General features: G+C 25.5%; 4 protein-coding genes across 4 annotated transcripts; 1 reads left to right on the top strand and 3 right to left on the bottom strand.

Annotated features, from left to right (window-relative positions):
• Positions 1-1,549: 1,549 nt before the first annotated feature.
• OCT59_015625 (uncharacterized protein) lies at positions 1,550-3,556 on the top strand (the record flags this gene model as incomplete). The annotated part of the gene is made up of 1 exon (XM_066140150.1): positions 1,550-3,556. The coding sequence occupies one exon, from the start codon at positions 1,550-1,552 to the stop codon at positions 3,554-3,556; it is 2,007 nt and encodes a 668-aa protein (XP_066002959.1).
• A 6,719-nt stretch (positions 3,557-10,275) lies between these two features.
• Positions 10,276-11,409, bottom strand: OCT59_015624 (uncharacterized protein; the record flags this gene model as incomplete). The annotated part of the gene is made up of 1 exon (XM_025330826.2): positions 10,276-11,409. The coding sequence occupies one exon, from the start codon at positions 11,407-11,409 to the stop codon at positions 10,276-10,278; it is 1,134 nt and encodes a 377-aa protein (XP_025168113.2).
• Positions 11,410-16,739: 5,330 nt separating this feature from the next.
• OCT59_015623 (uncharacterized protein) lies at positions 16,740-17,428 on the bottom strand (the record flags this gene model as incomplete). The annotated part of the gene is made up of 2 exons (XM_066140149.1): positions 16,740-17,121; positions 17,202-17,428. The coding sequence occupies 2 exons, from the start codon at positions 17,426-17,428 to the stop codon at positions 16,740-16,742; spliced, it is 609 nt and encodes a 202-aa protein (XP_066002958.1).
• Positions 17,429-17,550: 122 nt separating this feature from the next.
• OCT59_015622 (uncharacterized protein) lies at positions 17,551-18,303 on the bottom strand (the record flags this gene model as incomplete). The annotated part of the gene is made up of 2 exons (XM_066140148.1): positions 17,551-17,898; positions 17,971-18,303. 2 exons carry the CDS (start codon positions 18,301-18,303, stop codon positions 17,551-17,553), a joined length of 681 nt encoding a protein of 226 aa, XP_066002957.1.
• Between the last annotated feature and the right edge of the window lie 6,008 nt (positions 18,304-24,311).

Genomic DNA, 24,311 nt, shown 5'->3' with positions numbered 1-24,311 from the left:
ATTTTAGAATCTTATTAACTTAAAAAAAATAAAAAATCTTATATTATAGCTTATATTTTTAATATTTTATATAAAAAAAAGTAGGGAACTGAAGTTAAAACAAATAAAAAATAATTTTTTCTTATGAATAATAATTTTTTTTTTCCTTACTGTTTAAAATAACCACTTTATATATTTATTAATTTTTTTTAACAATAAAGTGATCGAAAAGTGATTGAAAAAAAGAATTGGTTATTATCTTTGTTTTTGAATATAATAAAAAAAATTTTTTATTTTCTGATAAATTTGGATTATCTGAACATATAACACATATTTAATTTAGGTTTATAAAAGTTAAATGGATAAAATTTTATGAAAAATTTAATTTTGGGTTAACTTTACTAACTGAAAGTTTCTTGAAGTTAAATTAGATGACCTTTGATTAAATATGTATTAAATTTTTTGTGAAGTTTAAAAATTGATAAGTATTGAATAAAAAGTAAAATAATTCTACAAAAAATAATATAGCATTGAACAATACAATGAGCAATTCTTGAGTGAATAATGTTCAGTAAATGTCAATAATCAGTACATAATATTATTTTGCATATTGTTTAAAGCTCCTGGCCAAATGGTTCCAATTTTTATTTTTTTTGATAATGTGTCAAAATAACTCGCCATCTATCGATGCTAAAATGATGATTTTGGCATCATTTGAAAGCTCTCAATAAGAGGATTCTAATGAGCTCTTAATCGTCTTTCTACGATCACTGGATGGTGAGTTATTACGTGAAAACGATTCTGACCAATTAAAAAAGAATTGAAAATTGGAACTGTTCGGAGCTTTTTTATTATTCAATGTTTTGATCATTGAAATGATCAACGCACTAGTATTATTGGTTTAATTTTTTAATATAAAAATTATATTGTAATGGATAAAATAATTAAAACAATATATTATTTTTATTTAATAAATTTTAGTAAAAACTTCATTATTTAATTAAATGTTAAATTGTTTTTTCATTTTTTAATTTTTTTTAATTTTTTTTTATTTATCTCTTTGATGATGATCAAAGAAAAAAGATGATCAACAAAATTTTTGTTTTACAAAAGTTTATTATTTGATAATTAAACTTAACAAGCAATAAGAGTATCACAGAAGTGCCCAATTTATGATTTTATTCTAATGATGTCAAAAGAAGCAATATTTGCATATAGCAATATTTTTTGAAATATTAGCATTAAATAATGTATTACTATTGAAATTGCGAATATGCATATGCATATTTTATATATATATAAATTTGAACTCTAAAGTTCGCGTTGCACACTTCCAAATTTCTGAAAAAATACTTGAAGATCACACAACAAATACCAAATTAAGCGAAAAAGTACATTTATTTGGAAAGTGATCATCAATAACTATCACATTAAAAGTATACTATCGCGAATGTAATTTTAGTAATGGAAACTTCTTCTTCTTTGTATTCAAGACCATTTTTACTGCAGAATTTTTAAAGGAAAAAGTTCAATTTTAAGAGTAAGTTTATTAAGTTTTAACTTGTTCGAGATGTCAGGGTCGCAACCTAGGGTCCACGCCACTCGGTCAAGTACAAGACAGCAACAAGATAAAGAAGTTAACAAACCAGGACAACAGCAAACTCTTCAAGACTCGATACATAAACCAGTCTTCAATATCAATCCTATTATTCAGGATTGGCAACCTGCAAGTTCTCGTAAAACTAAAAGAAAAGATAAAGAAAAACAAGTTGAACAAAAACAACAGAAAAAACAACCTCGTTTGTCTTTTAGGCAACATAAATCTACTGAAAAAACTACTGATGATATGGATATTAGTCAAGATACTTTTGCTTCTTCATCTGAAAGCGGTGGCGCAGCAAAATCCAATACAGATAATCAAGTAACACCAGAAAATCTAGATGCACCAATTGATGGTGAAAAAAATGATGAAATGATCGTTGACAATGGAAAAATTGATAATCAAACAGATGATCAATCTTTTAATAAGGATAATCAGAAAAATGGTGATACTAATGACATAATTAGTGATAATCATTCAGAAATTTTTAATAAGGCTAAACCTATTTTAGTTAAAATCAAAAAAGATTCTATTCCAGGAAACAATATTATTCAAAAAAAGTTTAATTTGAAAAAACAACTAGCTGGAATTAATGTTACCCTGGCCGGGGGAGTTATCTTAAATAAGAAAGAACCTGAATTTATCATTTTACCAATCATGAAAAATGATTATGATAAAATTATTAATCTAGAAATTGATATTATTGATGATGAACAGTCACATGAAAATGGTGAAGATGCAGAGTCGAGTACTAATAGTAAGGTTAAGGAAATAATAAAATTTACACCATATCAAAAAACTAAAAAAGTTTTTACTGAAGAAGAAATTAAAGATAGAAATTGTAGAACGATTAAAGTTATAAATATTCCAATTGAAATTCCTAATTATCAAATTAGAGCTGTATTTAACAAATATGGTGAAATAGAAGAAAATGGCTTTTATACCAGAATTAGAAATTTATATATTCAAGCTTTCATTACATATAAAAAAGAAGAAAGTCTACAAAAATTTTACAAAGGCATATGGTCAGAATGGATTGGAAAACATCAAGTACTTATTGTGCCAAAAATTTTGTCAGAAGATGAAATAGAAAAAAGATCAATGTATACAGTTAAATTAACTGGATTACCATGGAATTCAACTGCTTATGATATACATGAAGCTTTAGAAGTTAACAATCCTAAGTATATTTTTATACCACGTAATCCAAATAATAATAAACCATTGAATTATGCAATAGTTTATTATGAAAATGATGAAGATATAGGTATTGCAGCAGAAAGAAATATTATTTTTTGTAATAGAACGCTTCATTGGGGAACTCCAGGTGAAAAATCATGCCATAGATGTGGTTCCTTTGATCATTTAATTAGTAAGTGTGATATTGAACCATCTGCTAAACCACGTGTAATGAATAGAAAGCAAAAGCTTAAGGAGTTTCGTCAAGAAAATAACAAGAAGTTTAAAAAAGGCAGTTATGCAAATGTAACAAAACAAAATTCATTTGAAAAACGTCAGCAAAGTAATAATTCAAATAATTATTCTAAATATAATAATGGAAATATTAATAGATATTGGAATAAAAATATTTCACGTGATAGAAATAATAACGTTAATGAAAAGTCACTTGATCAAGGAATTTTCACGCAAATTAAACAACTTAATGAGAATTTGAATAAATTAGCTAATGATTTCAAAAAAATCCAACAAGAAAACTATCGTATTAAATCTGAATTTTATAAATATAAAGAAAACAAGTCTACAACAAGTTCAGGAAAAAATATTAAAGTCAATCAAGATAGAAGTACAATCGCCTTACAAAATGAGAATAACAAAAGATCAAGAGTTGATAATGAACAACTTGAAGCCTCAGGATCTTCAGATATAGAAAATAGTTTAAACAAACAAAATAACGAAATTAATAGATTCGGTGATGCTTTATCAACTATGAGTAAAAATATCTCAAAAATTATGTAATATTTTACTTCTGACAATAATAATGACGTTAATAATTTTCAAGGGGATAAAATTATTGACAATAATGAATCCCATGAGGATTAAATACCTCTTTAAATATTATTTTTAATGATGAACAATAAAAAAACACATTCTTTTAAGAAAAAACATTATAATAATCCTTCCCCTGTTAATCAAAAATCACGTTCAAATTTAAATAATCAACAAATTTATCGTCCGAAAACACGTCAATGACTCAATTTATCAGATATAATTAAAATAGCTTCATTGAATATTAAAGGTATAACTGATGTTAAAAAACAATTCTTAATTGATATATTAGGTGAATATAATATAACTATTTTGGGTCTATCAGAAACTAATATATCAAACAAAATGGCAAAACATTCTTTTAATTTTTATAGAAATAATTATGTTACTTATTTTGCAAATGAGGAAACTAATTATAGGGGAAATGGTGTAGGTCTTATTATTAAGAAAAATTATGCACGGCATATAGTCAATTATAATAGCTTCAAAGGAAGAATTATATATGTTGATTTTATTTTTAGTGGAAATAAAAAAATGAGAATCATTAATTATTATGGAAAATCTGGACGAGTTACTTTAGACAATTTTAATCAAGAAGTTAAAATTTATTTTGATAAAATCAAAGAATTGGTTAGAGAAAGTAAAGCACAAAATGCAGAAATTATTCTTCTTGGTGATTTTAATCTTCATTATGAAAAATATCTGGATGATAAAAATAATAATCGTAAAATGAAAAAAGAACATAAACTTTTTGAATGGATTGAAGATGAACAAAATTTTTATGATCCTTTCTATATCATGTTCGATAATTTATCACAACATTCCTTAAATACTTTCTATCCTTTTAATACAAATCAAAATCCTTCTAGAATAGATTACATTTGGGTAACAGAAAATTTATTTTCAGAAACACAAGAATGCAAAATTGTTAATACAACAACAATTAATACTGATCATAGAATGTTAGTGTATTCAATATGGTCAGAAGATTTGATTGGAAATATTGCTAATATCAAATGGAAGGAAGGATTTAAAGAAGTTTATAAGTATGATAAAATGGATGGAGAGCAATGGGAATTATTTCAGAATGATCTTAATAAATACATTTCAAATTCAGAAATTTTAAAATTTAATTTTAACGATAAAAATAATATTAATCATATATGGGATAAGATCAAAAAAGGTCTTGTTCAAGCTAGTAAAAATTGTATTCCAATAGAAAAAATCAAATTAACTAAAAGTCAAGTCAACCCAATGAAAATATCTAATGCATATAAAGTAATGAAATTTTTAATAAATTTCAGACGTTCAATTAAAGATTCAAGAAAAAGAAATCATGTGATCAGAAATTGGATTACATATAGAAAAAAATTATTGGAAATTGGAAGAGAAAAAAGTGATTATTGTTGGAATAAAATTCCTAAGGATAATAAAAGTGTCAAGGAAATTTTTGAAGAAATAAAAAATTTATATCAAATTTATTTAATCCTATATAATCACGATCTTTTACAATTCAAAGAAGAAAAAATTAAACTAGCAATTGACCAACGCTGTGAAGATTTATTAGAAAATCAAAAACGTATGATTAATAGTGTAATGGAACGTGAAATTAAATCCATTGTATTAGACAGAGTTCTAATTAAAGAAAATAATGAAGATAAATTAATCACTGATGAAGAAAAAATAAAAGATATTGTAAATGATCATTTTCAAAATATTGCAGGATCAACAAACCAACCTAAGATTTTATCAGAATATTGGGCAAAATTTTATTTTCCTCAAGATGAAATTAATGATAAAATTTATAAAGATTTGATGGTAGAGCCTACAAATGATGAATTGAATGAAGCTTTAAATAAATTATCAAATAATAAAGCTTCTGGACCTACGGGTATTAGTAATGAAATGTTGAAACACGCATCTCCAGAATTTAAAGAAATTATTAGAAAATTAATTATTTTAATTTTTAATAATCAAGAGATACCATTAGAATGGAAATATGCTAATGTTTATCCTATACCGAAACCAAAGCCATGGGGTTGTCAATTAGTTAATACACGCCCAATAACTTTGTTGGAAACGGCTAGAAAATTAATGGTATCAATAACGAATGCAAGATTATCAACAATTCTTCAGAAAAACAAAATTCTTAAAGGTTTACAATTTGCTGGATTGCCTTTCAGTTCAACTTTTGAACCATTAAGGATTATTAATGAAATAATTCAAGATGCTAATGAGAATGATAAGGAACTGTGGATTTTATCATTAGACATGTCAAAAGCGTATGATCGTGTTAATATTTTTATGTTAGAAAAAGCAATGCAACGTCTTAAAATACCAAGTTCTTTTATTAATTTAACAAAAGAGTTATTTTTAGGACGGAAAAATAGTGTATTTACAGCAGGAGGATTAAGTAATCCATATGATGTAATGGTTGGAATCGATCAAGGGGAAATAATCTCACCACTTTTGTGGTGTATATATTATGATCCACTTCTTACTGCCATACAGCAAGAACACTTTGGATATCGTGTAAAGGCAAAAAAGAAAATCAATTTATATGAAAATATAGAAATAGAAGTAAAACAAAACATTACCAGCATGGCATATATGGATGATACTAATATGTTAGCTGGTAATAAAGAAGAATTAGAAAAAATATTAAAAACAGCTGATGACTTCTATACTCTTAACGATATTCAAATAAATAAAGAAAAATCTGAATTGTTACTTAAGAAAAAGCATTTTAACTTTAATGAAAAAATAGAGTTAGAATTTGGCAATCAGAAAATCAAAATCAAACCTAAAGGAAAAACAGAAAGTCTTAGAATCTTGGGTGTTTGGTTCAATATATATAATGATAACAATTTTATCAAACAACAAGCCTTTGATGAAGTCAAAGATTTAAGTAATAACCTGCTGAAGAACAAATGCATAACAGACAAAATTAGTTCCTATATTTTTAATGCTGTAATATTACCACGTATCGAATATAGGACACAAACGATAATACTATCAGAAAAAGATTGTGAAAAAATCATGGTTCCTTATAGAAAAAATTTTAAAAATAAATTAAAGTTAGCTTCAACTGCACCAAATATAATTATGGAATTGAATTTATTATATAATATTCGTTCAATTTTTGATAATCAATTGCAAGCTAAGGTTAATAATTTTATAATTCAAATTAATGATCAAGGAATTCTAGGAAAAATAATGGAGATTCGTTTAGTAGATATTCAAAATAAACTACTTTTACCTTTCAATCTTTTAATTAATTTTCCTTTTTCTAATAAAGATTTAATCTTTATGGGTCAACATTTGCGAAATAATTTTATTATTAATAATTTATTATTAATGAAAAGTTATAATTTTAGTATAGAATTTAATAAACACAATATTGGGAAAAATAGTACTGTATTAGGAAGGGGTCGTCATATTATGGAAATTGTTGGAACTGAAAGTTTTTTGAAAAATATAAAAATTTTACGTATGAATAATTTATACTTTTTGGACCAATTTTTATCTCCTGATAACAAAACTCTTCTGACATGGTGGAATATAAAAAATAAGATATTTGCTCTTAGTAATAATAGAAATAGTAATGTAGTTAATACGCCAAATATATATAAAAAAATTCAGTCTTTAGTTACAACTAATGGAAAAAATTATAATGTTAAAGAGGAATATATAGATAATAATGTAGTCACAAATTTGGGTGGTTATGAATTTTTACCAATTAATATTCATATTAATAATATTATAACATCTTTTAATATGTTTCATTTTGAAAATATTTATGGAAAAATAATTGAAGAAAAGCCCTTTACATATATTTTTGAACATTTTAAAAGAATATCAGACACAAGTGAAATTAATTTGTTTATTAAAGTATGTAATGGTTGTGAATATAATATTGGTCAAATAGAGGGTAAATGTATAATAGAATCAATGAAAACTGAAATATATGAAGTGAGATATAAAAGACTTATTAAATGGAAGGGATGTAAGGCATATCTTCTAAAGGAAGCACAACATAATTATATGGAAAATATTATAAGATATGATCAATTTTTTAAACGAAACCCTTTATATTACTCTTCATATGATAATTATTATCAATTACGTTTTGATGAAAATAGTTTAGATATTATTGAAAAATATATAGATTTATCATTAGATAAACAGAAATTATTTGATTCAAGAAAAATTTTATATGATTCAAATGTTAAAGATTTTGTTTGCTATACAGATGGTTCAATTAAAGATATTACCAAAGAATATGTATCAGCTACTTTTGGAACAACTTTTTATAATTTGTCCTTGCAAAAAATTTTGGAATTAATATCATCTTATAATAATTGGATTTCATCAACACGTGCAGAAATTTTTGCTTTATTAATTACTTTGCTAATAGCACCTTCTAATAGTAATTTAACAGTTTATACAGATAGTGCTAGCGTTATTAGTAATTTTGAAAAATTTAAATTTTATAATTTTACTTTAGTTACTAGACAAATTTTTAAAATTAGTAATAACAACATTCTTTGGAAAATAATTATGGATATTATTAAAGAAAATAATTTATCTGTTAATATATTTAAAGTTAATGCTCATACAGATGATTCTTTAAATAATTATGTCGACAATATTGTTTCTTTGGCACATAATGATCAAAATTTAGGAATTAATTTAAATTATAATAATTTTTATGATCTTCCTTGGATTTCCAAATGGAATGGCATAGTTATAGAAAAATCTTTAAGAAAGTTAATTACATTAACAACCAATACGAAAAATTTGGAAAGGTTTTTAAATTTAAATAGAAATGATAAGTATAGAAAATGTGAAATAGATTGGTCAATTTTTTTTAATAATTTTTTGGGAGAAAAACAAAAATTATACACTGATTTCAAAGAATCAAAAATTAGAAGATGCAAAATTCAGTTGATGATTGAAGAACTTCCTTGCATTGAACAAATTAAAAGAACTTTATTTTCATTATATAAAGAAATTTTTTGTCCTATGTGTGAAGAGGATGAAGAAGATTTCAATCATATCTGGTTTTGTGAAGAAAGACGAGAGGATATGAATGATTTAATTTCAGGAGTACAAAATTGGCTTCTTTTAGAAATTAATAAAATTTTAGATCCTATTAATCATATTACTCTTGAACATATTAAAAATCTCAATGATATTTGGAAACTTGAAGTATCAGAGGATCACATAACTTTCATAGATTTAATTAAAGGTTTCTTTCCTTGTTCGTTAATTAATTTTTTTAAACAATTATTATCTACGAAATCAAAAGTTGAAATTTTGTCATATAATTTTAGGAATGAAATTTTGGATAAATCTATGATTTTTTGGAAAGTGAGGTGTAATAAACTTAATGAAATTGATAGAGGTTTGGGAATTAATAAAAATGTTAAAAAACAACATTTTGGTAAAGAGCAGTTTATTGACAAAACGCGTAAATCAAAAAATAAGAAATACTTTAATCTACAAAGTCTTCAAAGTCATATTTATTTTGGGGGTAATACAATAGATTACTATAATATTGTTGATTACGGTAGTGTTTCGTAGTATTATTTTTATTATCTTTGATGTTGTAGTAGTAATTAAAGGAGTTGTGGTGAGTTTTTATATAACATTACCGAAGTCCATACGAATAGTAGTAGTTATGCGGATAGTTTAGTGAACCTATTTGGGTGAGCAGGATGGTAGATAGTTCTTTTGAACATAAAATCTTAAGTCCCTAATAATATTATAGTATTAGTTCGATCGTGTTCTTTACTAAATGTTATATAATGTAGATCTTTTCCTTTTTTGTAATTTTTCTTATTTCTAAATAAAATTGACTTCGTTAAAAAAAAAAAAAAATGTAATTTTAGTAATAATCTGATAATCTAATAATCTAATAATTTTTTTATGCACCGACAATTTATTTATTTATTTATTTTATTTATTTTATGTAAAGTCGGAAGAACTATTCTAAGAGAGCATTTATCCTTAGGAATGTGCCCAACATTTAGTCCATCATCTATCCCGAGGGGCAGACCCTACCTAATTATTATATATAATAGACTGCTCCAACAACACGACCGATGAAGGAGCAGGTAAAAGGAAACAGAGAACTAGAGAACCAAAGAAGTGAGGACATCTATCTAATGGCTACATTATTATGGTAAATTATCATGTAAATAAAATATCTTATGTATAAAAATTAAGTGCGGCAAAACTATACATTATAAAATAACAAACACAATTAAAATATGTTCCGTATTTTTCTTTTGGCCACATGGCCACCAACTGTAAATACTGTCAGAGTTGGAATGGTTCACACTATTCTAAATTGTTTTTTGGGTGTAAAAAAAGTTGGGTGACTATAAACAATTTGGGTAAAATATAAACAATTTGGTAAACTATAAACAATTTGGTTGACTTTTAACAATTTGGGTGAATATCAATAAAGTAAAGCGTAAGTAAAATAAATTGTAAAAATAAAATTGTTTCAAAAATAAAATTATAGGCTAAAATTAAAAACTATAATTATTAAGTATAGTAACGTTATCTTCTGTTGAGACGTCTTTGAAACCAGAAGATACGCGTTGTCGTTTGCATCTATGAGAGGTGTCAGATAAAGAAAAAGTTTTGTTAATAATAGGAGGGAGTCGTCTTTTCTTAGGTCATTTTTCAAGTTCGACGGTAGCGTCTGAAGTATCTTCAGAAGTGCCTGACGGAATTGCCGATGATCGTATATTATTACGGTGTTTTTGAGTTCTATCCGAAATTCGGGAGGCTTGATTGACCATTGATGAGTGAAAACGGGATCTCAGGTATGGGTCCTCTATAGTTTGGTAGTAATTGACAAGATCCTTCATCGTCGAATCGAAGGTGTTGGTTAAATCAGTCAAACTTTTTATGGCGACCCTACGCTGATTGAATCTATTAAAGGATGTACCGTGAAATTTAGCATCTTCACAGTGTTTTTTGTTTAGCATTATATTTCTTTCACGTTGTTTTATCGCACGTTTTTGACCTTTAGTCAAAGGAGGAGGTAAATTAATGTGTATATTATGCATATAAGTAAACCATTCACGAGAACCAGGGATTATAAAAGCACCCTGTTCATTATAGATAGGGTCTTTAGGAATAATGTTTTTGTATTTTGCGGGAAAAAACATATCAGGGATAGGGTTATAAGGTGCAACTGTAAGGACTGGATTTATGAACGAGACGTCCTCAGATAATACTGTCGGTGGTGGCAAATAATTACTACGGAGTGGCGTCTGAAAATTATATTTCGATTGGTCCCAGCCGTGTGTATATTGTAGATGTTTAATTGGTTTGTTGATAGATTGTAGGGGGGTGTATAAAAATCTATATCGTTGAGCAGTAATCAAACGATGGTGTTTTCGATTATAAGGGTTATGTTCTTTGCTGTTAAAGACACGTCTTTTGGATCTTTCAAAATGAATTTGCTGAGCCTTATTCACATGAGTATTATCACTTCTACAAAGAGAGAAATTAGATAGTTTTTTCTTATACATGTGTCTGTTGAACGTTTTCCTAGTATTGTTGTCCATACGAGCGTGAAGGGTTTGTTCAAAAGAAATGCCCAATCTACGAGAGATAACAATTTTCTTTTCATTCTTACGCCAACGGTCGTATAATAAATTGGCATGATAGGTCTTGTGATTGATATTACGAATTCGAGGTGGAGCATTCGATTTGTTTTTTCGTGGTTTGATATTTTTATATGCATCATTTTTAAAAAATAACGGTTGGTGTATGACGCAAGCACGTCTAAAGTCCGACATCATGAATGGCGTTTGTACTTGACAAGTACCTTTTGGGAGTATAAGACCAGGGGTAGAGTGATTATGAGAACAAGGAATATATATTCCAAAGTGAAAACGATATCGTTTGTAAGAGAAATTAAAAAAATTTTTGGTGGTTGTGTTACGTGAATCAATTTTACTAGCACGTGACATGATAATCGCCTTTCTTTGTAATAATTTATCTCGGATAAAATTAAAAAATTTTTGTTGAATACGCCTGGGTAAAACTCTTTGTAAAGAAAAAAAATGCGTGAGCATAATACTAATCTGGTATTTGTCATTAGGGAGTTTACTTGTGTTAGGATAACTAATTGGGGTAGTTTTCATGTGATAATCATTTGTGTGTATTTTAAGATGAATTTCATTGGTGTTTGTAGGATGATCAACTAACTCAAAAAAGAAACTTTTTGATCTACTGATGTCATAAATTTTGTTGTAACCAGCTCGATTAGGACGAGTCACGTGAAATTTGGAAAAAGAAACGTCGAGGGGATATTTTTTCTCAAGGGAAGGTAAAATGTTTAAAGACTTTAAAGATGACATAACTACAAAAATTTTGGTATACTATAATGAAAAAACTCCTTCCAAAAGCAACGGGGTGAATAAGGAGTACTTTCCGTCGAGGCCACCAAGTGGTCCTCACTCCTTTTATACCAACGTAAAGGGTTAAAAATTATTTTTTTAAAAAAAATGTGTATACTGCGGATTTCTATGAAATCTGACGGAAAGGGGAAGAGTTTTTTTTTTTACCTTTATGCACCGACAAATATATTTACCCCAGTATCGCCTAAGTAAAATTCCACCCACGTGACCGGTGATGTTTAAGGGGCGTGAAAATATTTTTTTCACCACTAAAAATTTTCTCTGTTCCCAGAATACTTATGAAAAAATGAAACGGTGAGGGCGTGACACGGGGTGACATTTTATGCAGGTCACGTGGAGGTGAAAAATCTTGGGCGATGCTGCCGACGCTGGGGAAGATGACAAAAATCTTCTATTTATCAAAGTGTTATCCTTTTTCTTCTACCTGCTCCTTCATCGGTCGTGTTGTTGGAGTAGTCTATGGTATATAAAAATTAGTTAGGGTCTGCCCCTCGGGATAGATGATGGACTAAATGTTGGGCGCAATTCTTGTAATTAATGCTCTCTTAGAATAGTCCTTCCGACTTTACATAAAATAAATAAATAAAAGATGACAAAAATCTAGCGATCACGTGACACAATTTTAAATCATCACAGGTCGCACTGAGGGACTAGTTTTTTCTGTCACCTTAGGCCGCTCCAAGCCAATTCTTTGTTTAACATAACATAGGGGTCCCAATCTAGGGGGGGGGGGAACAAAAAATAATACATAAAATAAAATACATGGCCAGAATTACCATTAATTTTAGCCAAAATTTTGACCAAAAGAGTGAGCAAAAATTTTGGATGATAATTCTGGCTAAAACTTAAAGATTTGTCTAATTCTGGCCTAAATTACATGTATTTTTTTTACATAAAAAATCCAAAAACAGGGGGGGGTATGTTAAACGAAACATTGAATTGGTGCGGCCTTATCGTCACTGTTTATTCACGTGTTCATGCATAATGCCGTAACGCCGGCCCTTTGCTAAATTTTTGTCGGTGTGACTGGGGTAATTGTTAAAATCAATAGATAATACAGTAGTCACTTTTTCTATCATAGTTAGATAATATTATTTTGAACTTAAAATTTCAGATGACAAATTCTACATTCTAAGCCATAAGTTACTTATTTAGTACGTGATTTATTTTGTTCAGCTGTGTCATAAAGATCTTCATGTGACTTACAAGTTACAAATTTACTGCGCTCTAAAATTTATAAGTCGCAATAAGATTGGGAACAAACATTAAAAATTTTTTTCTATACAATAATTTGGTCTTCTTTTAAACCAAAAATATATTAAATATGATTCTGATAATTTTGATAATATCCGTTGTGAGTCTCACTTTACACAATAATTTCTGGAATTTTTATTGTAAAATTGAAAGTACATATGTTTTACAATCAGTTTTGGTTTAAAGTTTCTATAATATGTATAATAAATCAATGTGAATTAGTTATATTATTTGAAAAATGTAAAAAATAGACAAATTTTATAAAAATTATCAGTTTAAAAATATTATAGATGTTGTTTTATTTACATTTTGTTTTATTGAAGTATACTTGCTTTCTAATAAACATACTAAAATTATTGCGACTACTTTGTGTTGAATAATTTAAGTTTCGTGAACGTAGATTTTTATTCAACTTATTAGTCTATCGGGTGATTTTTGGTGTTACATGGAAAATGTAAATTACAGTTAATGCAAAGTACTTGCTGCAGTTAATCTTTTTCTTCATTATTTATTTAAATTAATTCTAGTCAACAATTTAACTTAATTACCTTAAAATTCAAGATAATCAGTATTTATTGATTGATTAGTAATACGTTTATTAATTATTAATTGTTTAAATTTTTTTCAGTAGGTCGCACCCACGTTCTGAAATGGATCGGGTACTATTATGCTGCGGATAATCGGTAAGTTATTCCACAAAAAAAATTTATGATAATATTTATTTATAAACATGATCTATTAGTTATCGTATAAAAATCCAATCGCGCATAATTTAAGTTTAGATCTGTCTACAATTACCAAATTTATTCAAAATATAACTAAACGTGGTTTAACACTTTGCATAAATTTTAGGGGTTCATAAAATTTGTTGTTACAGTATATTTTTTTTCGAAATTCTTTTTTTTTTTAACCATTCCTTCATTTGATGAAAAACAATAATTGATTACAAATTTCTTATTGGTACAGATTTAATTTTTTAGGTGAAAAATATTTATAAAGTATAAATGTCGCGAAAAATGATTTTTTTTAATAATAAAGTATTAAAATATGTATATATATAAACTTTATTCAATACAATACATATAATATTAAACTTTTTTTTAATTTCCTCTTTTTTCTTTTACTTTTTTTTCTGACTCGAATTTTTAATTTAATTATTTTTTGAATGGAGTATTCATATAATTTTCACTTCCGTTACGCTTCGGAAAATAAGATCTAACTGCTAATATTTCCTTTAATGTAACGTAGTTTGTATTATTTTATATTTAAATTATAATAAAGAGATGCATATGTGTCAAAATCGGTTAACAAATAGGGCGGGATAAAGAGCTCGACAACCTATAAAAAATTTAGAATTATTTCTTCAAATTAACTTCAATCACGATAAAAAAAAGATACATCGAATATATGCATATTTATTATTTTTAATTGCTAAAAGTTTTGTATTTACTGTAAGATTTGTTTCTTTGCAATTAACAAATTAATGTTCATAACATTAAATATTATTATTCTGCCTATTTTGTCTGGCTATTAAAAAGATTCTTTTTTGGCATCGGTGAAGGTGAAGACGGATCCTCGAACTCCTCACGCTTCATTGGATTGATATTACGCGCTTTTTTGCCAATAGGCTTTTTGGGAGATTGTTAATGTGACAAATATATGTTTTCAATTCCGATTTTTTGGATATAATTGAATTGCAATTGTGTGGCTTCTTTAAATTCTCAAGTACATCAACAATGTCATTTAAAACTTTTTGTAAAAAAAAAAAGATCAGAAATGAGATACTTCAGATACTTCACAAAAAAAATATGAACTTACACCGAAATTCCATAATATTGGTAGTGCGTGCAAAAGTTCATGATGATCTTCCCAGCTGATCGGGAACCGAAAAGCACCAAGGAGAAACATACGATAAACTTTCTTAACGGTCCATTCCCCAAACTTGAACGTCTTGTCCTATTAGTAAACAAAGACACTTGATTTAACAGTTATTTGGAAGTTATAACTCGAATGTTCACATTTTACTTACCACGCGTATGAAGGAACCATGCACGAAGCTGACTTATATCTTATAATCACCAAATGCAAGCTTCGTTGCAATGTTATTGAGAAGATCTCGCATACCCCAGCAACAACGAACATTATCTTTTAGATATCGAGGAATATCATTAGTATTATTTCCACAGACAATTCTATCATCCCAAATTCGAATGGCTTGTTATCAGCAGACTGAAAAACTCCATCAATCTTAAGACCTAGTGGATTACCATCTTCCGGCTTAAGTTCATGCCGAATTAAGCGCTGATTTGCGCTTGCTTGAAGGTAGAATTAGCCTCTATTTGAAAGAAAGCTTTTAATTATTACAAGCAAATAAAAAAATGATATACATATTGAATGGTTGGTTTATAAAGTTCAAAAGAATGAAGAGGAAATTAATATCAAATCTATTGAAAATATGAAATTAAATGATGTAAAAAAATATTTTGTATAACACTTAATATTTACTGAAAATTATAATTTATTTGCCTGTTTATTCAATCATTTTACTTTTTAGTTATATATCATTAATTAGTAAAATTAATGAAATCAATTTTTAGATATTACTTATAATTTTATGTTCATGGGAAAAATATTAGAATTTGTTGTGCTTTGATTTCAAAAACATATTGAACTACTTACTAAACTTCAAGAAGAATTTTCATTGAAAAAAATAATCAAAAAACATTACAGTTTACATCAAAAAAGAAACTAACCTGTGCGTTAACAAAAATTTTACGTGGACTAATGTAATCATTTGATATTTATTCATGAGGGTTTCATAGATATTTTTATAAAAAATTATTTTCATTAAAAAGCTTATTTAGCTTATTTGTGTGGTTACAGATCTAAATTCTAAATTGGGTTAGATGTTCATTTAAATCCCAACTGATTTATAAAGGGTCCCCTTTTTTATTACAGTTAACGCTCAAGCTTGTTATAGTGAATTTAGCTTATGGTGAACTTTTTTATTCCTCCAGTTCACTTACTAATAGATCTTATCCGTTATAGTAAATTTACTAATTATAAACATTCTAAACACAAAATTAATATTGGTATTTCACTCTATTATTGATAATTGAATTACAACAATGAACATATTATGAAATGCCAATAGAACAATTATCAGATAAAGAAATTATAAGTAGAATAATTCTATATCCTGAATATGATAATACAAAAGAGAATGAAAAAATCATAAATAATACTACTATTAATAAAGAAGCGTGAGTAATTTAGAAAATAATTCATTGGTTTAAAATCTACTAAATACAAGAATTGGAAATCTAGTAAGAGTTAACATATTATTTATTGATAAAAAAAATATAATAAAAATAAATAAATATATATATATATATATAATGTTTTTTCATCATAATTAAATAACATAATAATTTAACAAATAAAAAAAAAATTTATAAGTTATGTTCCTTACAAAATTTAATAGCTGCTTCATAATTATTATAAGTAGCTAATTTCATATAATATTTAGCTTTTTCTATATCTTTTGTACAACCAAAACCATCATAATACATACTTCCAGCGTTATACATTGCTACTTTAAAATCATCTTCAGCAGCTTTTTCAAAATATTTAAGAGCTTCTGAAAATTTTTGATCAACACCTTTTCCATGATACAAACAATCTCCATATCTTACTTTTGCAGCAGGGAAATCATTTGCTTCATCATCAGCAACTTCTTTAAATAATTCAGCAACAATTTTATCTTTATTTGGAGGGCTTCTAACATATCCTTTTGAAATGTAAATTGCTTTATAATATTTTGCTTTGATTTGACTATGATTCGCTGTACCTCCTGTATTATCAAAGTATGCATAAGCTTCAAAACATTCATATGCACTTTTTGCATTTCCAACCAATCTCCATAGTTATCATACATCCTTTCTTGTTTTGTTGCATCAGTAAGTGTCATGTATCCAAATGATTCAAGATCTGGAAAAACACATGCATCAATGTTGTCTGCTCGTTTTGGATGAGACTTTTGCATGGAGTTGTTTTTGATGTTTCCGCTTAGGTTTGGGCCACTAGAACTTGATGTAACTTGCGAATATTTCTTGAAACAATTATTAAGAACTTTAAACATTTTCGTGATTTTTTGCCTAAAATCTGGGTCATGATGAACGGCTAAAAAAAACCTGTAAAAAAAAAGAAACCAATTAAGTATAATAAATAAATTTTAATTTAAAATATTTTCTTTTACATACTTTAAATTTCTAATCGCTTGAATTCTTCTGGCATTTGACCATTTTCAGAAAATGGTTCTCTATACATTTTATTACTTACCTTATCAACTATATCTATAAGATCATCATTACCCTGATGTGGAAATCTTTTTTCAGCAATTTCCCAAAGTAAGATTCCAAAACTAAAAACCTCACATCGATTATCATATTTGACATATGGAGACCTCTTCATCAACTCAGGAGCACAATAACGAATTCTGTCTAATTTGTGGCTTGGACTTAAGGCTGCAATGCTATTAAAATTTGCAAGTTTTGCTGTCTCATTAAATGTAATTAATATATTTTCAGCCCTAATATCTCGATGAAGAATCTAAAAAAAAAAAAGAATTAAATTATTAAAAAAAAATTTCGTTAATTTAATAAAAGCTGGTTGTATAATTACCTCTACAGTTCTTAAAAAATTTTTAATTTGCGTTATAATAATAGATAATTCTTGTAAACGTATATAATTTATTTTATTAAAAAAATCTTGTCTGTCTTTTCTTTTTTCTCTAAGATCTTGTACGGATAATTCTGCAACACGAACTCTATTTTTTAATATTTCACAAATTCGTTTATTATGTTCAGCATCTTCTACTAATTCGATGATTTCGTTAAAAAAATTTCCAATTTCATCAATAAAAGGAAGAAATTTTGCAAATGGAACAACCATTAAAGCACTATCTCCCAAATTTTCAGCGAAATCATCTTTTTTTTTTGATCCACTATCTCCCATTCCTAATAATTTAATCGATTTTTTTTTTCAAAAAAAGATCATCATTTTATTTAATCATGTATGTGCTGTACTACATTGTATAATAGAACTGTATTACATTATAATAGCACTATATTATATTAGGATATATCATCATGTTGCACACAGATAATTGCTAAAAAAATGAGTACATAAACCAAAGGTATACTACCACGATATGTAATTTATTAATTAAATATTGACTTATTAATTTATTAATTTTTATTCATAATATTATACACAACATAGCGAGATTACCTTTACTATGTTTTTGTAAATGTAAAAATCTTAATAGCTACACTATTTTTTTTTTATAAATCTTATCGAACTTTTACTTTTTTTTATAATAACAATACGCATTTTTTTTTATTTATTTTATTTTTATTTTATTTTATTTTATTTTTTTTTAACAGAATTATGAATTCAGTTTAATTTAATAAAAGTGTTTTGTTTAGAAAAGAGAAAAAAAATAAAATCAAATTATCAAAATGAATATATTGTACATATGTATATCTATATTTTTCATCACAAAAAAAAATAAATAATAAATAAAAAATGAAAAAAAATGAAACTAAAAAAAGAAGATTGCATCACATAAAAATTATATCATTGACAAAGGTTGATGTCTGGACATCACGTCTGATATATGAAATTGATTTTTGATATGACGTTAAAGACATCACTGGCATGATGTCTAAAAATCACCAAGGTGGCTTTTCATATTTCTGACTTAATAAGAACTATTGGTTAGACCAAATAAAAATAATTTCCAAAAGGGTGAATTTATTCCTCACCCCGAGTGAGATTCGATATTCCTCACCCCAAGTCATAAATTGTCAAAATTGTCAAAATGGTATTTATAACCTTTCTTAAGACGTTAAGTAAATTTGTAGAGCAGTCCAAATTACTCATAAGTCATTGTTTTGAAGGCACTTACATTAAGTTTTATTTTTAAAAATTTTTTTTTCCGTCAAAAACTACTGTTCCTTTTTTGGAAATGATCGGCAAATGATCAACATGACGTCATTTTTTTTATATTAAATTCGGGGCGAAATCACCCGGGTGAGAAATAAATTTTTTTTTTCCAAAAACTCAAAAAAAAAAATTTCTTAATTTGGTTTATCAAATTTTAGAATGACATCATTATGAATCAAGATCACTATGGAAACTTCAATTTTAATGTAAAAAATTTTTAATTTTACCTTGATATACAGAATCGTATGCAATACGAACTACTTTCTTAATTTTTTAAGATAATTATTTGTAAATAACTTGAAATACTTCGTATTCATCTACTTCAAAATATCCATTACTTTGTCTAATCGTTTTTTCATAACTTACTTTATAACATTGACCTTTGTTGATATATAAAAAACGCCGAAACGTTTTTTTTGGCCCTAAAATATATCGGGTCAATGGGTCGGGCTGAGTACCCGACCAATCCAAGGTCAGGTCGTGAACTTGATGACCCGACACATTCGGAGCTCTGACTGTCTGTCACTCACTCTGTATTTTAAGAAAAAAAATGTTATATATATTGTAAGTAATAATATAAAAAATATGTATGTACATACCGGCAGATCATTTGATGATATTTACAATTATCTTTGCATTTTAAATAACTTGAAGTTTTATATATCATGTATTAAGAAAATTTTATCTGATTTATGATTTTTACTACGCAACGCAACAATAAAATATCATCGGATTTGTTCACCTTGCGTTAAATGCTAAATTTGAATGACTTTCATAATTTCCATCAGCCGAAACTTAAATTATTCAATGTAAAATAGACGCAAAAACCCATTTCTCACCTGCATAGTATTTTTTTAATGTGTATTAAGTATGTTTTAATAAAACAAAAAGTAAAATAAAAATTTATATAGGTACAATAGCTATGAATATTTATAAAAGTATTTTAAGACTCATTAATATTATTTAAAATTTTTTTTTATAATAATTTTTATAAAATTACCCATTTTTTGTATTTTTCAAAACATATTATTAATTCACATTTATCTTACTGTACATTATATTCAAACAAATTGTAAACATATGTATTATTGATTTTTACTTCAGAAGTTATTGCATAAAGTGAGATTCCACAACAGATATTATCTGTATTGCTAAGAATAATATTTATTGTATTTTGGCTTAAAAGAACTATTTATCAAATTTATCAAATTATTGTATAACAAAACCTAATAAAATTTTTAAATATTCGTCCCTGGTTGACTACCCCAGCGTACCCTACAAAAATGTCACGAAACGGCTGGCATTAAGAAATTAAGAAATTAACTATGTGACAAATAAAGTGGAGTATATAGAAAGTAAGTAACGTAAGATGGTTAAGTGAGTAGCGTAATGTCACACATTTTGCTTACGTTACTTCCCTTAAAAATGTATGGAACGTAAAGTGAATTTTTTAATTACTTTACGTTATTCCCTCACTTATATTGGTTGCGGAAAATGATGATCATGTGACTTTACGTTCTTTGGAGTATATATTACTATTTTCAATCGTATTACATAAATCAAATATAGTGTGTATACATGTTAACCGCGTCATCTCAACAATTAAAACTGACCTGCCTTTTTATTTCCTAAATTTTTTTTCGTTTGTGTCGTTTACGTTAGACTTTAACAATTTTCAATATAATAGATACAATAAGTTCTTTTTTAATTTATGTAAATAGTGTAATACAATAGTTTTCGCAAAAATCAAATTATTATTTTGTAACAATATTGTTTTTGCTATTTTAGGTTATATCTTTGCGAAAAAATGGAAAATATTTATGACTATGACAACACAACTAATACGGTGGAGTCCGATTTTCAGTTATCTAATAATGAAAAAGGCAAAACTCTGAATTGAGATAACTACATTTTTAAAATTCTGAAAAAGATCGCGTATGTATTTTAAAATAATTTCTATATGTAATAATAATTTTTTAATTTAAAATAGAAGCAATTAATTAAATGTTATATTATTTAAATAGTAAAATTAGAGAAAATTGAATAATATATTGATAATAATAGCTTCTTATTTATATTCATTAAACAATTAAAATGTAGGGGAGTAACGCAAGGTGTATAAAGTTCATCTTACGTTCCGTGCCATATATATAGGAGTAACGTAGATTGAGTAATATATATGATATTACGTTACTCAATTAGCCAATTTACATTACTCACTTTCTACTCCCCCGAAAATCTCCCGGTTCTACTGCGCCATATGTAATAATTTGTGTAACAAAAGTATATCCGCCGAGATGATTGAGATAATTGACACATTGTTGTGATTATGCAGTGTTATGCAGTGGTTGTGATCAATGTAATAAATATTATTACCACATTTATGCTAATAAAGACGTTTTTTTTTTAAAAAAAAGATATTTATCTTTTTCAATTAAAGAAAATTTTAATATAGTAATGGCTCAATATATTGGTAAAGGTAAGCATATAGCATAAACACATAATATAAATTAGAATTATTCAAAATTTTTAAAACAAATTTGCAATATAACAAAACTAGTTTCCAGTAATATTGAAGGATTTGAAGAAAGTGGCACTAGAGAAATTGAAAGAAGTAGTATTGTGGAATTTGAAGGAATTGGTACCAAGGAACCTAAAAGTATTAAATTTTTATTTATAAACAATTCAAATACTATCTATAATTATATAATATGAAAAATAGTAAAATACTAACTATTTTATATAAAATATTTAGCTCGTAAGTTAATATAGTAATTGAATAATAATGATTTTATTTTATTCCATATAACTAAATAATTTATTTAATGATAATAAAACTATAGTTGGTAAGTTATCAAGTTATTTAAATCTTTAATTTTTCGCTTTATTTTTTACAATAACTAAATTCTTTATTTCAATAATATATATATATATATGGAATATACCCTATATATGGAATATGTTTTTTTTCGCACCTGCGATATGTCGCATCTCCCTTTTTTGGTAATTTTTATATATTAATTATGTCGATCATTTTTATCACATGACTTCGTTAAGATTTCCCATTTTTTAAAAAATCCTTGCGTGAGACCTTATGCACTTACTATGTACTATAAGAAACCTTATACTATACATATTTTTGACCATTCTACAAGTTTCTTAATATATCAAAAAGGATTTAGAATGTCATTTTTGACTTTTATATGTAACATATTATAGGGGTGCGACATAACGCAGGTGCGATAAAAAACAAAACCCTATATATATATATATATAACGATTTAATAACTAATTATGTTACAGATGGTAAGTTATAATATATATATTATATTTATTTGTTTAATATTTTATATGATTCAACTAATTATATTCTAAATTTAATAACTAGATTGTAAGCAATATATATAACTTACAGTAAATACTTTCATATTATATTTATATCTAACTAATTAATAATTAATAATACTATAGGGTGTAAGTTATATGGCATTTATATTTCTATTATTTATAAAATTTAAATTAACTAATTATTTAAAAAATTATTTTACTTTAGTTGGTAAATCATAAGTTATTTATTTAATTCTATTATTACTTATTGTTATAATATTTACATATAAATTAAATTAACTATTTTCTTTATTTAAAAAAACCTATTCAATAATATAGGGAGTAAGTTATTTATTTAATTCTATTATTACTTATTTATATAAATTACATATAATTTAAACTAACTAATTTCTTTATTTAAAAAAATTATTAAATAATATAGGGAGTAAGTTATTTATTTAATTCTATTATTACTTATTTATAATATTTATATTTAATTTAAACTAACTAATTTCTTTATTAAAAAATTATTAAATAATATAGAGAGTAAGTTGTTTATTAATTATTTATTTAATTTATATAATATTTACATATAATTTAAAATTATTAAATAATATAGAAAGTAAGTTGTTTATTTAATTTTATTATTACTTATTTATATAATATTTACATATAATTTAAACTAACTAATTTCTTTATTTAATAGATCGTAAGTTAATTCTATTATTACTTATTTATATAATGTTTACATATAATTTAAACTAACTAATTTTTGCATATAATTTAAACTAACTAATTTCTTTATTTAAAAAATTATTGAATAATATAGAGAGTAAGTTGTTTATTATTACTTATTGTTATAATAGTACTTACATATAATTTAAACTAACTAATTTCTTTATTTAATAGATCGTAAGTTATAAGTTATTTAATCCTATTATTACTTATTGATATAATATTTCCATATAATTTAAACTAACTAATTTCTTTATTTAAAAAATCATCAAATAAAATAGGATGTAAGTTATTTGTTTAATTCTATTATTACTTATTTATATAATATTTAAGTATAATTTAAACTAACTAATTTCTTTATTTAATAGGTCGTAAGTTATAAGTTATTTATTTAATTCTATTAATACTTATTTATGTAATATCTATATATAATTTAAACTAACCAATTTCTTTATTTAAAAAATTATTTTGTAAATTATTTTAGTTGGTAAGTCATAAGTTATTTATTTAATTCTATTATTACTTATTTATATAATACTTATATATAATTAAACTAATAACTAATTTCTTCATGTAATAGATCGTAAGTTATAAGTTATTTATTTAATTCTATTATTACTATTTATATAATATTACATATAATTTAAACTAATCAATTTCTTTATTTAAAAATTATTTTAGATGGTAAGTCATAAGTACATTTTAATTCTATTATTACTTATTCATATGATATCTATATATAATTTAAACTAACTAATAAATAATAGGAAGTAAGTTATTTAATTCTGTTATTACTTACTTATATAATATCTATATAATATTTAAACCAATTTCTTTATTTAAAAAATTATTTTGTAAATTATTTTAGTTGGTAAGTCATAAGTTATTTATTTAATTCTAATATTACTTATTTATATATAAATACTTATATACTGTATAATTTAAACTAACTA

Source organism: Rhizophagus irregularis, chromosome 23, assembly GCF_026210795.1.
Source record: "Rhizophagus irregularis chromosome 23, complete sequence".
NCBI lineage: Eukaryota > Fungi > Glomeromycota > Glomeromycetes > Glomerales > Glomeraceae > Rhizophagus > Rhizophagus irregularis.
This window is presented reverse-complemented; position numbering and strand designations above follow the sequence as displayed.